The 12,686-nt window shown below is 36.3% G+C and overlaps 1 protein-coding gene and 2 long non-coding RNA genes across 3 annotated transcripts; 2 read left to right on the top strand and 1 right to left on the bottom strand.

Moving 5' to 3' along the window:
* Window positions 1-3,736: 3,736 nt before the first annotated feature.
* LOC134265409 (uncharacterized) lies at window positions 3,737-5,962 on the bottom strand. The gene is made up of 2 exons (XR_009991750.1): window positions 5,927-5,962; window positions 3,737-3,818 (listed from the first exon to the last, which is right to left on the bottom strand). It is a non-coding gene; the product is annotated as an uncharacterized LOC134265409 (long non-coding RNA).
* LOC134265404 (uncharacterized) lies at window positions 3,747-4,545 on the top strand. Its single transcript, XR_009991748.1, has 4 exons — window positions 3,747-3,828; window positions 3,917-4,017; window positions 4,109-4,196; window positions 4,492-4,545. It is a non-coding gene; the product is annotated as an uncharacterized LOC134265404 (long non-coding RNA).
* Window positions 5,963-6,516: 554 nt separating the features above from the next.
* LOC134265604 (uncharacterized) lies at window positions 6,517-9,467 on the top strand. Its single transcript, XM_062747829.1, has 4 exons — window positions 6,517-6,621; window positions 8,557-8,640; window positions 9,162-9,294; window positions 9,388-9,467. The coding sequence occupies exons 1-4, from the start codon at window positions 6,538-6,540 to the stop codon at window positions 9,465-9,467; spliced, it is 381 nt and encodes a 126-aa protein (XP_062603813.1). The 5' UTR covers window positions 6,517-6,537.
* Window positions 9,468-12,686: the final 3,219 nt, after the last annotated feature.

The following is a 12,686-nucleotide window of genomic DNA, read 5'->3' as shown; positions in this document are numbered from 1 at the left end:
TACAGAAGTAGTTTTTTTATCTTACAGATGTAAGAACACTTAGCAGTCAACCTTACAGAAGCAGGGACAAGCTGTATTGAGTTTTACAGAAGCAGGAACAATAATATTTTTCTTACAGAAGAATGAATGAGAGTAGCAAACCTTACAGAAGCAGTGCTAAAATTATTGAATCTGGAAGAAGCAGGGACAAGCAGTTTTTTTTCTATCCTACAGATGCAGAGACAACCAGTAGCCAACCTTACGGAAGCAGGAAAAAAGAGTATTTAATCTTGAAGATGCAGAGACAACCAGTATTTCATTGAAAAGAAACAGGGACAAGCAGGTTTTTCTCTTACAGATGCCAAAACAACTAGTATTTAATTTTGAAGAAGCATGGATAAACAGTTTTTTCCCCTTTCAGATGCAGGTACAAGCAGAAGCCAATCTTAAAGAAGGACAAACAGTACCCAATCCTATAGAAGCAGGGGGAAGAAGTATTCTTATAGAAGCAGGGGAAGCTATACTTTATCTTACAGAAGCAGGGACAAGCAGTACTTTATCTTACAGAAGCAGGGGAAGCAGTTATTTATCTTATAGAAGCAGGGGGAAGCAGTACTTTATCTTACAGAAGCAGAGGAAGCAGTACTTCATCTTACAGAAGCAGGGGAAGCATTACTTTATCTTACAGAAGCAGTGGGAAGCAGTACTTTATCTTACAGAAGCAGGGGAAGCAGTACTTTATCTTACAGAAGCTGGGGAAGCAGTTATTTATCTTACAGAAGCAGGGGAAGCAGTATTTAATTTTACAGATGCAGGGACAAGCGGTATTCAATCTTTTAGAAGCAGGGACAAGCGGTATTCAATCCCATAGAAGAAGAGACAAACAGTGCCCAATTCTACAGAAGCAGAGACAAGCAGTGTCCAATCCTAAAGAAGCAGAGACAAGCAGTGCCCAATTCTACAGAAGCTGAGACAAGCAGTGCCCAATCCTACAAAAGCTGAGACAAGCATCACCCAATTCTAAAGAAGCAGAGACAAGCAGTGCCCAATTCTACAGAAGCAGAGACAAGCAGTTCCCAATCCTACAGAAGCAGAGACAAGCAGTGCCTAATCCTACAGAAGCTGAGACAAGCAGTGCCCAATTCTACAGAAGCTGAGACAAGCATCACCCAATCCTACAGAAGCAGAGACAGGCAGTGCCCAATCCTACAAAAGCTGAGACAAGCATCACCCAATTCTAAAGAAGCAGAGACAAGCAGTGCCCAATCCTACAGAAGCCAAAACAAGCAGTGCCCAATTCTACAGAAGCTGAGACAGGCAGTGCCCAATCCTAAAGAAGCAGAGACAAGCAGTGCCCAATTCTACAGAAGCTGAGACAAGCAGTGCCCAATCCTAAAGAAGCAGAGACAAGCAGTGCCCAATTCTACAGAAGCTGAGACAAGCAGTGCCCAATCCTAAAGAAGCAGAGACAAGCAGTGCCCAATTCTACAGAAGCTGAGACGAGCAGTGCCCAATCCTAAAGAAGCAGAGACAAGCAGTGCTCAATTCTAAGATTAGGGTGAGTAGTGTTAGCATGATTACAGCAAGTTTAAAAATTTAAAATCTTTTCTTCATACACTTCAAGAGATTCAAGAATCTTCTCACTTGTTTAAGTCTGAGTTCACCTCTTAATTCGCATTCTTTTTGAACAGGTAGAGAGTAAGACGGCCATGGAAACCATGTTTCAATGCAGACTGTCATACTTCAGATAGAGTGCCAGCCTTCCAGGAGTAAGGATGAACAGTGGCCGAACCTAGAAGTGAGGGTAAGACATAACATCTTCTCTGTTAATGTTCCTCTATTCTGAGATTCAGGGCAAATCACTTGTCTGTCCATCAATCTATTTGTCTGAAAAAAACTTTATTCTGACCCTAGCTTTGAGAAGTACTGGCTTAGGACTTTGGTGTTTCATTTGTATTTCTCTTTAGCACTATTTTAGGATATCTATATTTTTTACCTTTGTCTAGAGTGGCTTACTTTTCAAAAACTTTTGCAAAAACTCTTGTCCATAACTCCTGCATTCTTGGTTTAAATGCCTACATGTAGTTTTACAATTGTTTTCTTGTGACAAAATCCCTTTTTCTGATGGCCAACATTTTAACTTTTTCAATTTGACTTTGACCTTTGAATTTGGAGTAATTTTCTAAAACTTTAACCTTGGCTTTAATTTCTTGTTGGTTGTAATCATGGCTTTTATTTTCACATGTAATTTTTTGTGTTAAGTACTATCTTTGAATACCTGGATATTTCAGACATTTGATTTTCTTTTGAAAATTAAAATAAAAGCATGATAAGACATAAAAACTGAACAGTTGGTGCATTAGGTTTCTTCTTTTTTGTACTCTTTTTTAAGGTCTTATCTTGGATACCAACATTTAAACAATTTATCCTGGACTGGACATCTGTGTTTGCTGAAATTATTTACTGAAATCTTTAATTGACCTTTATTTATTTCTTATTAGATTGCCTTCCATTAGCAGTTTTACATTGGCCAGTTAAAGACAGAAAAAGAGTCCAGACCAAAAGGATCCACTGCAAAAACCAACCATGTCAGGGTAATGTACATTGATTACTTCTTGTTATATTAAATTAAGTCTTCATTAATTTCCTTAATTTCTTGTCCATCATGTTCATAAGAAAGAGTTTGCAGTAATGTAGACATTCAGTGTTTTGTCTTGACAGAGCAGATGGCTGACCTAGACCCGGCAGTGAAGAGGAGTCACCCCATAAACTGAGGCCTACCTTGGAAGATATGGTAAGATTCTCTCTTCTTACACAAATTCTTTATTATACATCCTGCTAGAAAAGTGAGGAGAATTAAATTAATTTTTATTGGACACAAAATTGGATTTCCCATATGTAATTGTGGATAATCGACCTATAGCTATTGAAGAAATTAAAGACTTTTTACAGTATCTTTATTACATAATGCCATTGTGCACAACCTATTTTATGATTTGGTTGTGAAAACATTGTAAAACAATGAATTTTCCATTGCATAAGAGGGGGTGTAACATTTTGTCCGTGTACTTAGTTCCATATTCACAGTACCTCTAATTATGACCCCCTTCAAAGAAGGGAGGACATATATGCTTTAATTGCTGCTGTCTGTCGGTCAGTTTATCTGTAGGTCCACCAAGTTTCCATTCATTTTCTTTGCAGAGGTTGCACTGAAATGAAATTTGGTATATAGATTTATCATAAGAATATCTAAGTCAAGTTCTGTTTATTATACAATCAAGCAATTTTGGACAGAGTTGTGCCCATTGGAATTATTTGCAGTTTTTGTTCATTTTCTTTGTATATTTTTACATACTGAAATGAAATTGAGTGCAGAAAAAATTATCATAAGAATATGTAGATCAAATGCAGTTTTGGGTATGATCAAGCAATTTTGGACAGATCGAATTATGCCCCTTGGACTTCCAATTATTTAAGGGAGGAGGAGGAGGAGCATTAGTGTTTCACAAACATATCTTGTTTTACATTGTTTTCTGAGTCCCACTTTAACCTCTTTATTTTCAATTGACAGAATATCCGTCTGAAGCATCAGGACATGGAACCTATGCCAAGCAGCCTTAAATAGGTATAATCTTTTTGTCCTTTCTGTTTCATTGCATTTGAACTTTACTAATTTTTTGTCAGTTTCATTCTTTGCTAGTGGCACAGAGGAGGGATGGACAGATGGCAGCCAACAACACACAGAGGACACCATTACCAGGATACAGGGTATCCACCATAACAACAGGAGGACACCATTACCAGGATACAGGGTATCCATTATGACAACAGGACAACATCTGACTAATGGTAAGGAACAAACTGCATTTGTTGCATATTGGACTTTTGTTGTCCAAATTAGGGACTTATTTAAACCCTTGAATCTCTTTGTTAATAGATTATTGATTGGAGCAGCCGTGATTTTACAAAAAGACTCCTTGGTTTGCATCAAGAAGTCCAGGAAGCAAGGATCAACTGTAGTCAGTGATAGAAGAAAGGGTAAAATAAAAAATCTGTTTTCTTTGTACAGACTTCATTCTTGTGTTTTTTCATACTTGATGTAGATATGTGCATCTGTACCCATCCTAAGATTTAGCAGGAGACAGTACCCATCCTAAGATTTAGCAGAGTGTATCACTTGCCAGTAGCTGAAATTGACTTGTACGTCAATCCTACAGGTAACTGCAAGACAAAAAAGTCACTTCTTTTAGAATGTATCACTTCCATTTGAATTAGATTTTCTAAAGTTCTACATTGTTAACAGGTAACCTGACAGATCCTACAATGTATGTCCAAGAGTATTCTCATGTTATAGAAGAGGTATTAGTATTGATTGACTGCAAGCTTCCTTGTATAAAGGAGGTAAGATATGTGCTCTACTCCATTTATTTGCAAGATTTCATTACTCATCGGAAGAAGTCTGATTATTATAAATTTTTGTTTTGTTGACCTCTGTGTGTCTTGTGTTGACAGGAAGAAGGTTAGGCTTGGCTGGTTCCCAGGTTTTAGAGATGGCAGTATTATGCTGAACAAGACAACCAAGATAAAGGATAGAAACTGTTACAGTACTTTTACCTAGAAGTGAAGGTAAGATGCAAACTCTTCTTTTTTAACTCTTTGCAAGTTTGTTTTTTGCCATTTGACAAAATCATAGTACTAATGTTGTCAATGAACACCTGGTTAACCAGTGACAACATCAGTGTATCAGTAAAACTGCTTTTTGGTTACTTGGACATAGAGATGTTTTTCTTGGTAAATAAGTAGAAAAGAATTTTTTAATACATATATATATATATATATATATGTAAACAGTAATGCAATACCCATATTATAGGTCATACACACAAGGTACATGTTATTTCAATGTACCTTTCTCACTGGTGATTTTGCAAAGATATCCTCCTGTTTAAAATTATAGTATCATTAAATATTCTTAAACAAAAAAAATCACTTAAAATTAAAAGAGGTTTTGAACAGATATCAGTGATGAGAATATGTTTTTTATGAAACAAAAACTATTTACATGAATATTTTTATACCCCAAGCAACAAGTTGTGGGAGGTATATTGTTTTTGACCCATCAGTCAGTTCGTCAGTCCTGTTTTTTTTTTTTATCAGTGCAACTCCTAATAAACCGCTGCACAGAATTTTGTCAAACATTGCAGATATTTAGGACACAACGTGTAGATAGATGTGCATATTACCAGGAAATTTGGATTCCATATTTTTTCCGGGAATTTCTGCACATTTCAACTTAGATTTTTGGCCATACCTTGAATATAGAGATGAACAGTTTGTCAGTGCAACTCCTCTTAAACCGCTGCACAGAATTTGATCAAAATTTGCAGATATTTAGGACACAATGTGTAGATGTGCATATTACCAGGAAATTCAGATTCCTTTATTTTTCCTGGCAATTTGAGCACTTTGAGTTTTGGGGGAGCATGGGGTATGTGAGCTTGCTCACTTTTTCTTTCATTCCTTAAAAAATTATTTTAAAAATTAGATTTATTTGATAAGTCATTTTAACAATTTGAAAATTTTATTCACCAGACAGAATGGAGCCAAGTGTACCCATGGAACCCAAGAAAAGGTTGTATTTTGATCTTATAAGCCAGAAATGAGGTGAGTTGTTTTTTTCTATTGCATATTTTTTTTGTTTCCTGTTTCTTTCCCCTTCCCTTTTTTACTTACAGTACTAACACCACCTATTTGCCATTTTCATTTATCATTGTTTGTCTTTTGTCCATATATGTTATTGTCACATGTTTTTGTTTGTGAATGATTCATTAAAGGTTACTTCTTAAAATGTTTTGAACCTGTACTAATTCTGTGTCAGTTTCTACCATTATCAAGAGCACTAGAAGGGATGGACAGATGGCTGCCACCAACACAAGGAATAAGAAACCATTGCCAGGATACAGGGTATCCACTATACCAACAGGCCAACATTGGCTAAAGTGGTAAGAAACAAGCTGCATTTTTCTTATGTTTAGATTTTTTATTTTCACTTTATTTAAGACCGGTACTAGTACATGTACTAGTTTGACTCTTGATGTATGTTAACAGAATTATAGTTAACCTAAATCCCAATACAAACAATGACAACCCTACTTGTGGATTTACGAGTCCAGGGAGTTGGGATCAACTGAAGCCAACCACTCATTAAGGGTAAGGTTCAAATCCTTGTGTTCATTTTAACTGTTGCAAACAGAGCTGTCTTTGATCTGGAATCTCAGTATTTGACCAAGTAAAGTACCAAGAGCTAAAATAATTTGTGTTTTAACTTTTAGATGACAGCAGGTATAGACAGATGCCAAATTGTGGACAACCACACAATAATGAGGAAGCCATTACCAGGATACAGTCAACAGGCCAACATTGACAAAAGTGGTAAGAAACAGGCTGCTTATGTTACAGTTTTAGATGCAATGTTTTATTCTTAGTCAATCCAATAAAGACACTCAGACCTCTGACTTGTATATTAACAGAAAAAATGGTTAAACAAGCATTGGTCTCATGGTAGAGAACACATCCATCACTCAAAAGGAGGAGTCCAGGAAAGGGAAGAGAGATCCACAGCAGCCAGCCATGGAAGAAAGGGTAAGATACAAATTAAATGTGCTAAATCCATTGCTTGTGCTCTTTCACACATTATTATAATTAGGGCCATTTTATGTGTTCATCTTCACAGATGTAAAATGAGCCCCGTAAATTAATCTTTATTCTCAGTATCCTACAACTAAAGAACCAAAAGTTTAATAAACATTGTGAATTTTTTTCAGGTTGCAGGACCACAGACTGAGGAGGACCACACATTGAAGAAGAGGACCACCAAAGGAAGAGGAGGACCACCCAATGAAGAGGATCACACAAGGAAGTTATGATGAGAATACACAAAAATTGTGAATTTTAGGACCATTGCCAGACTTGTGTAGGGTACCATATCCACTATATATAGGCCATCACATAAACTGGTAAGTAACAAGCTGTAATGTTATATGTTACATTTTTGGGATTACCATGTTGGTCTATGTATCAAAATGATTGGGTCACGTTATAACTTTTTACTCTCTAATTAACAGAATGATGGTTTGACAAGGTACAATCTTGTGACAGAGAACACATCTCTTACTTATCAGGAGAATTTTCCTGACTGGGAACAGACATCCAGTGCAGTCAGTCATGGAAGAAAGGGTAAGTTGCAAAGAATTAATGTGCTTGATCCACAACTTAATGGTTATAATTTGGGCCATTTTATGTGCTCATCTTAGCATGTTGAAAACCTTCTTTGCTCCTAGGTAATAAACTAACTATGCATAGTTATGATGAAAGAGTGCCTCAACCTTGTAAATTTAATGGAGGGTCCAGGGGTTTGGTGTTGAGGAGACAGCAGGTATGGATTATATAGCATGAATTCTTTGGAAATCCATCTCAATAAAGCATAGTGTATAGTAATGATGAAGAAGAGTGCTTTTACCACATTGTGAAGATAATTCCAGGACCACACAAAGAAGAAGAGGAACACACAATATATTGAAGAATACATACACAAAGAATCTTCTTCTCTGACCACACAAAGAAGAAGAGGTACATAGTTATGATGAGCAAGAATGCCTCTTCACAAATTAGAAGAGGACCACACAAGGAAGAAGAGCGAGGACCACACATATAGTGAAAATCAATTAAATCTTTGAAAATTTTCTTCTCTGTCTCTGGGTATGAAGCAGATTAACTACCTATATAGTGTGATGAGAAGGGCCCACACAATGAAGAATTGTGAATTTTACTGGCATCCTGGAAAAAGGGTCTACTTATATAGAAAATGAATTAATTGTTTGAAATCTGCTCCTTTGTATTTATACATTCATTTATTTTTTGATAGGCAATTTTAAGAGTTTCTTTTTAAAATTTGTGCAATGTGTGGACCTAGGGTCAGGGGTTTATGTCACAGTGTTAGGTGCACTACTGATTATTGCTGAATATTACTGATTAGTTGGAATGCATTTTTGTTCCCACCCTGCGTATGGATATTCAGTAACCACACAACTGCTAAGTGTAGATGATGATCATTGCCTCTTTCAAAATTGTGAATGCCATATATCATGGCCAAGCCATGTATGGAAAGTTGTTGCAAATGCTCATTATAAGGCCCATTTGTTAGATTGAAATGTTTTATTCTTAGTCATTCCAATAAAGACACTCATTAGACCTCTTGTATATTTACGGAGTAATGTTTACTGAATAATGGTCTTTGGTCTCATGGTAGAGAACATATCCAAGCATCACTCAAAAGGAGGAGTCCAGGGTTTTAAGGGAAGAGAGATCCACAGCAGCCAGCCAAGGAAGAAAGGGTAAGATACAAATTAAATGTGCTAAATCCATTGTTGTGCTCTTTCACATATTATTATAATTAGGGCCATTTTATGTGTTCATCTTCACAGATGTAAAATGAGCCCCCTAAATTGATCTAGAATCTCAGTATCCTACAACTAAAGAACCAAAAGTTGAAATAAATACTGTGAATTTTTTTTTCAGGTTGCAGGACCACAGACTGAGGAGGACCACACATTGAAGAAGAGGACCACCCAAGGAAGAAGAGGACCACCCAAGGAAGAGGAGGTATATAGAAGGAGAGGAGGTCCATTGCCAGACTTTAGGGTACCATATCCACTAAACCAACAGGCCATCATCGGCTACACTGGTAAGAAACAAGCTGTATATGTTACATTTTTTGGATTACCATGTTAGTCTATGTATCAAAATGATTTGGACGTGTTATAACTTTTTACTCTCTAATTAACAGAATGATGGTTTGGCAAGCTACAACCTTGTGACAGAGAACACATCTCTTTCTCAGGAGAATTTTCGTGACTAGGAACAGACATCCAGTGCAGGCAGTCTTGGAAGAAAGGGTAAGTTACAAAGAATTAATGTGCTTGATCCACAACTTGGTGATTATAATTAGGGCCATTTTATATGCTTATCTTAGCATGTTGAATTGGTCTCCTTTGATCTGGAATCTCAGTATCCTAGAACTAAAGATCCTAGCTAGACCTTAGATTAACTGAGTCCTATTTTTTCAGGTGACAGCAGGACAACCATTCAATTAATAGAGCATAGGATCACCTGCTGAAGAAGAGGACCACATAATGAAGAAGAGGACCACACAAAGAAGAAGAGGACCACACACAGAAGAAGAGGACCACACAAAGAAGAAGACGACCACACAAAGAAGAAGATCCAAGTTTTACTGCTGCCAGCCATGGACGAAGGGTAATATACAGATAATTTGTGCTAAATCCATTCCTTGTGCTTTTTCACATGGTTATGATTGAGGCATCTAGATTTTTAATCTCTGTTTTACAGAAACACGGACAACTGACCCTTATATTGTCAAGGGTTTGGAAAAGTACCTCACCTGTCAGGAAGAGCTGGACACCAGATAGCCATACAATAAAGAGCAGATCATTGCCAGGGCACAGCGTGTCCATAACATGTGCCAGCAGCCATTTATGTCAAAGTGGTAAGAATTCAGCTGCATTTGTTACACCATTAGATTTATTTCTGTTTTCTGTCTAAGTACATCACATATTTGACTCTAAACTCTCTATGTTCACAGATCGATGGTTTGGTGAGTCTTGACTGCAGTCTCCCACCCTCTGGGTTAGGACTTGTGTTAAACACCAGACAAAAGAATACTGACAGTCAGAACTGAATCAAACCTGCAGAAGATGGTAAGAAGTAAGATACACTACTTGCGTTCTGTCAATTTATATCCATATTTCTCAATTTTCTGTACCTTTACTAACTGATCTGTATACATTCTTTAATTAACAGTCAAGTTAATTTCTTTATATTCTTTGATAACAGAGAATTAAGCTAACCTGGATCCAATGTTCAAGGGGATTCATGTTTCATCTGGAGTTCCAAGAAAGCATTGAACTGTTGCCTAATATAAAAGTAAGATAAAACACAAATACTTTCCTTTTTTCTGTGATTTTTTTCTTTGCCATTAGATAAAATATTTACATTCTTTTGCTATTAACCTTCCTTGTTCTTTGTCAACAGACAAACTGTTGGACTAGCCTTATCTACAGCAGTCATAGATTAACCTTTAGGAAGAACAAGATTCCAGATTGGCTTGACCAGAGGGTAAGATACAGTTTGTTCTTCTTACTCAAACCATATTAGAAGGTTACCTGAGTCTATACTCAAACTTTCTCTAGTTCACGAGGAGTTCAAGCTCAAACTTTCTCAGTAAATTATCAGAGCCATTCTCAAACTTTCTAAGTAGGGCACCTTAGTCTGTAAACAAAATTTCTCAGTAGGTAACCTGAGCCTAAATGACTTAAGAACAGGATCTGACAGCACATTAGTTCATATCACAAAATTGCTACATTTCTTTATAAATCGACAAGTTTTCATGCTTTATGATGAATATGATCGTGTTTTTCCTTAATCATATTATAATTTCATGATGTGATTTGATAGAAAATTCTCAATGCAATATACATATTTTGCTACTGTTTCTTCCAGTTCAAATACCGGTAACCCTTAGTGAATAATGATTGGTTGTTTTATACAGGAGGAAGAGAGGAATCCCAGACTGACAGGACTCAGAAGAAGGAATATGGTTTAAGGATGGACTGAGTTAAAATATCAACGTTTGGACATTGTTCATCTTGAACTTTTGTTTATATATGTGTGTGTGAGTATGTCATGTTTGAGAGTGTTCATGAGTTTATATAAGATTCAATGTAAATTTTACGTTTAGGTAAGCCTCTTTATGGTATGCTAGCCCTTACAGTTTCACATTTTGTTGATTCATTGCTTATTGTAAATAACAAAATCCTTTAAATGCATGTTTAATTCTTTGGGGAGGAAGGGGGTTTTCAGATGTTGGTGATAATCCCTATTAAAATTCAGTCCCAATTTTCCCAAACATTAATTGTTTGATCCTTGTCTGCATCACATTATTGAATGAGGCCTTAAACTATGAGATACTTTTCTTTGATGCTTCTTTAGTAAGGGTCAGGATTTTCAGTCCTTTTTCATTTAAACATTCCATCCTTGTACGGCACTTGATACATATATATAAAATCTAAGGACACTTAAGGGCCTGTGTCTGAAACCTTAAGTTAGCACCTCATTATGAGATTTATGTTTAAGAGAGATTCTATTCATTATCTTGTGTTAATAACTATTACATAATTTAAGGGCATTAAACTGTTACTCTGTTAAATTAATCTAAGGTATAATTAACTAAATACAGTATTTCTATGATTAAGTACAGGTATATAGATTAAACTCTAAGTACCATATGTAAAGGTACAGATACCATTTTGTATTCCTGATGGTGATGCACCTCATCATGTAACATTTCCATTCAAACATCTTAGTAATCATATTGGTGTAGATATGTGCACAATGGGTGCACACTGTTAAACTATGTCCTGATTCAGCATAAATTTTCTGAAGACATATTTCTTAATCGTTTCATTTGCTCTGGCTTTGTGCTGTATTGTGTTTATAAATGGAGCATATATATCATATTTCATTAATGTCAATTTCCACAGAGGAAATTGTGTGCAAAACCTGAGCCAGTGAGGTAAAATGTTTTATGCGCTGAAATTTTCTTGGATGCTAAAACGGTGTGTGCATATATTGTGGATTTGAGTTTGTGTCCTTGAAAATTTTTAGTTAGCATGAATGTTTTGTCTTTCTGACCTGGGTTCAATTCCCTGTTCATACAGAGGTATTTAACTTTAGGGGGTCATGATTCACCTAGCTTAAAGTAAGTCACAATGACTTGCATCCATTTAAAAGTTTAGCTCTTATTGCTGTTTCACGTAACCCGGCAGTCCTACTATAAATGGCCATGTCACTGAATGATGTGGACTAAATGTGATATAGCTTATGATTATAATCACCTTCAAAAATATATTACATAAATTGAAGCACAATATCTTTAACTCCTGTGAGAGCCATTGTAAAGAATTGATTTCATTCAGTATGCACTAGGTTTTTTACAGAAGTTGATATGGGTGTCCTGGAGGTATTGTAACTAGCTCCTGAATTCTCAGAAATATTGTCCAATGTTGGATGGCAAATAATTCCCTGAGTAACTAAACTCACCAAAACAGAAAGTTAAAAACAGCAGAATGATTATAACCCACTATAAGTAAGGAGAAGAGATATAATAGTCATCAATAACTGTTGAGTGTTTGAGGTCCCCATTTGCCCCATTGCTGCGGGGAACTTGGTATTTGATTATAAATATTTGGATGATAGGGTATTGATCATTGTGCACTACTATTCCTGTTTAGGGAAGGCAAAGTGTTTACATTACAGCACATATTTAATATTAATCTGCATACTAGCTACAAATGTCAATTTTATGATAAGAGTATGTTTGGATTTAACCAGTCTCATTTGATTGATTGATTGTATATTGTTTAACATTCCCCTCGAGAATTTTTCACTAATATGAAGACACCATTAACACTTGGTGGTGGAGAGATGCAAAGTTCTTCCTTTACTTGACACTGAGGGCCATTGAGCAGGGAGTGATCTTTTTCGTGCCAACACCTACTGCAACACGGGACCTCAGTTTATACGGTCTCATTCGAAGAACCGATCTCCACGTCCCACAGTGGGATTCGAAC

This window comes from Saccostrea cucullata, unplaced genomic scaffold, assembly GCF_032062105.1.
Source record: "Saccostrea cucullata isolate Sc308-1 unplaced genomic scaffold, CSIRO_AGI_Scuc_v1 ctg157, whole genome shotgun sequence".
Taxonomy (NCBI): domain Eukaryota; kingdom Metazoa; phylum Mollusca; class Bivalvia; order Ostreida; family Ostreidae; genus Saccostrea; species Saccostrea cuccullata.
Note: the sequence above shows the minus strand (reverse complement) of the source record. Positions and strands in the feature narration are given on the sequence as shown.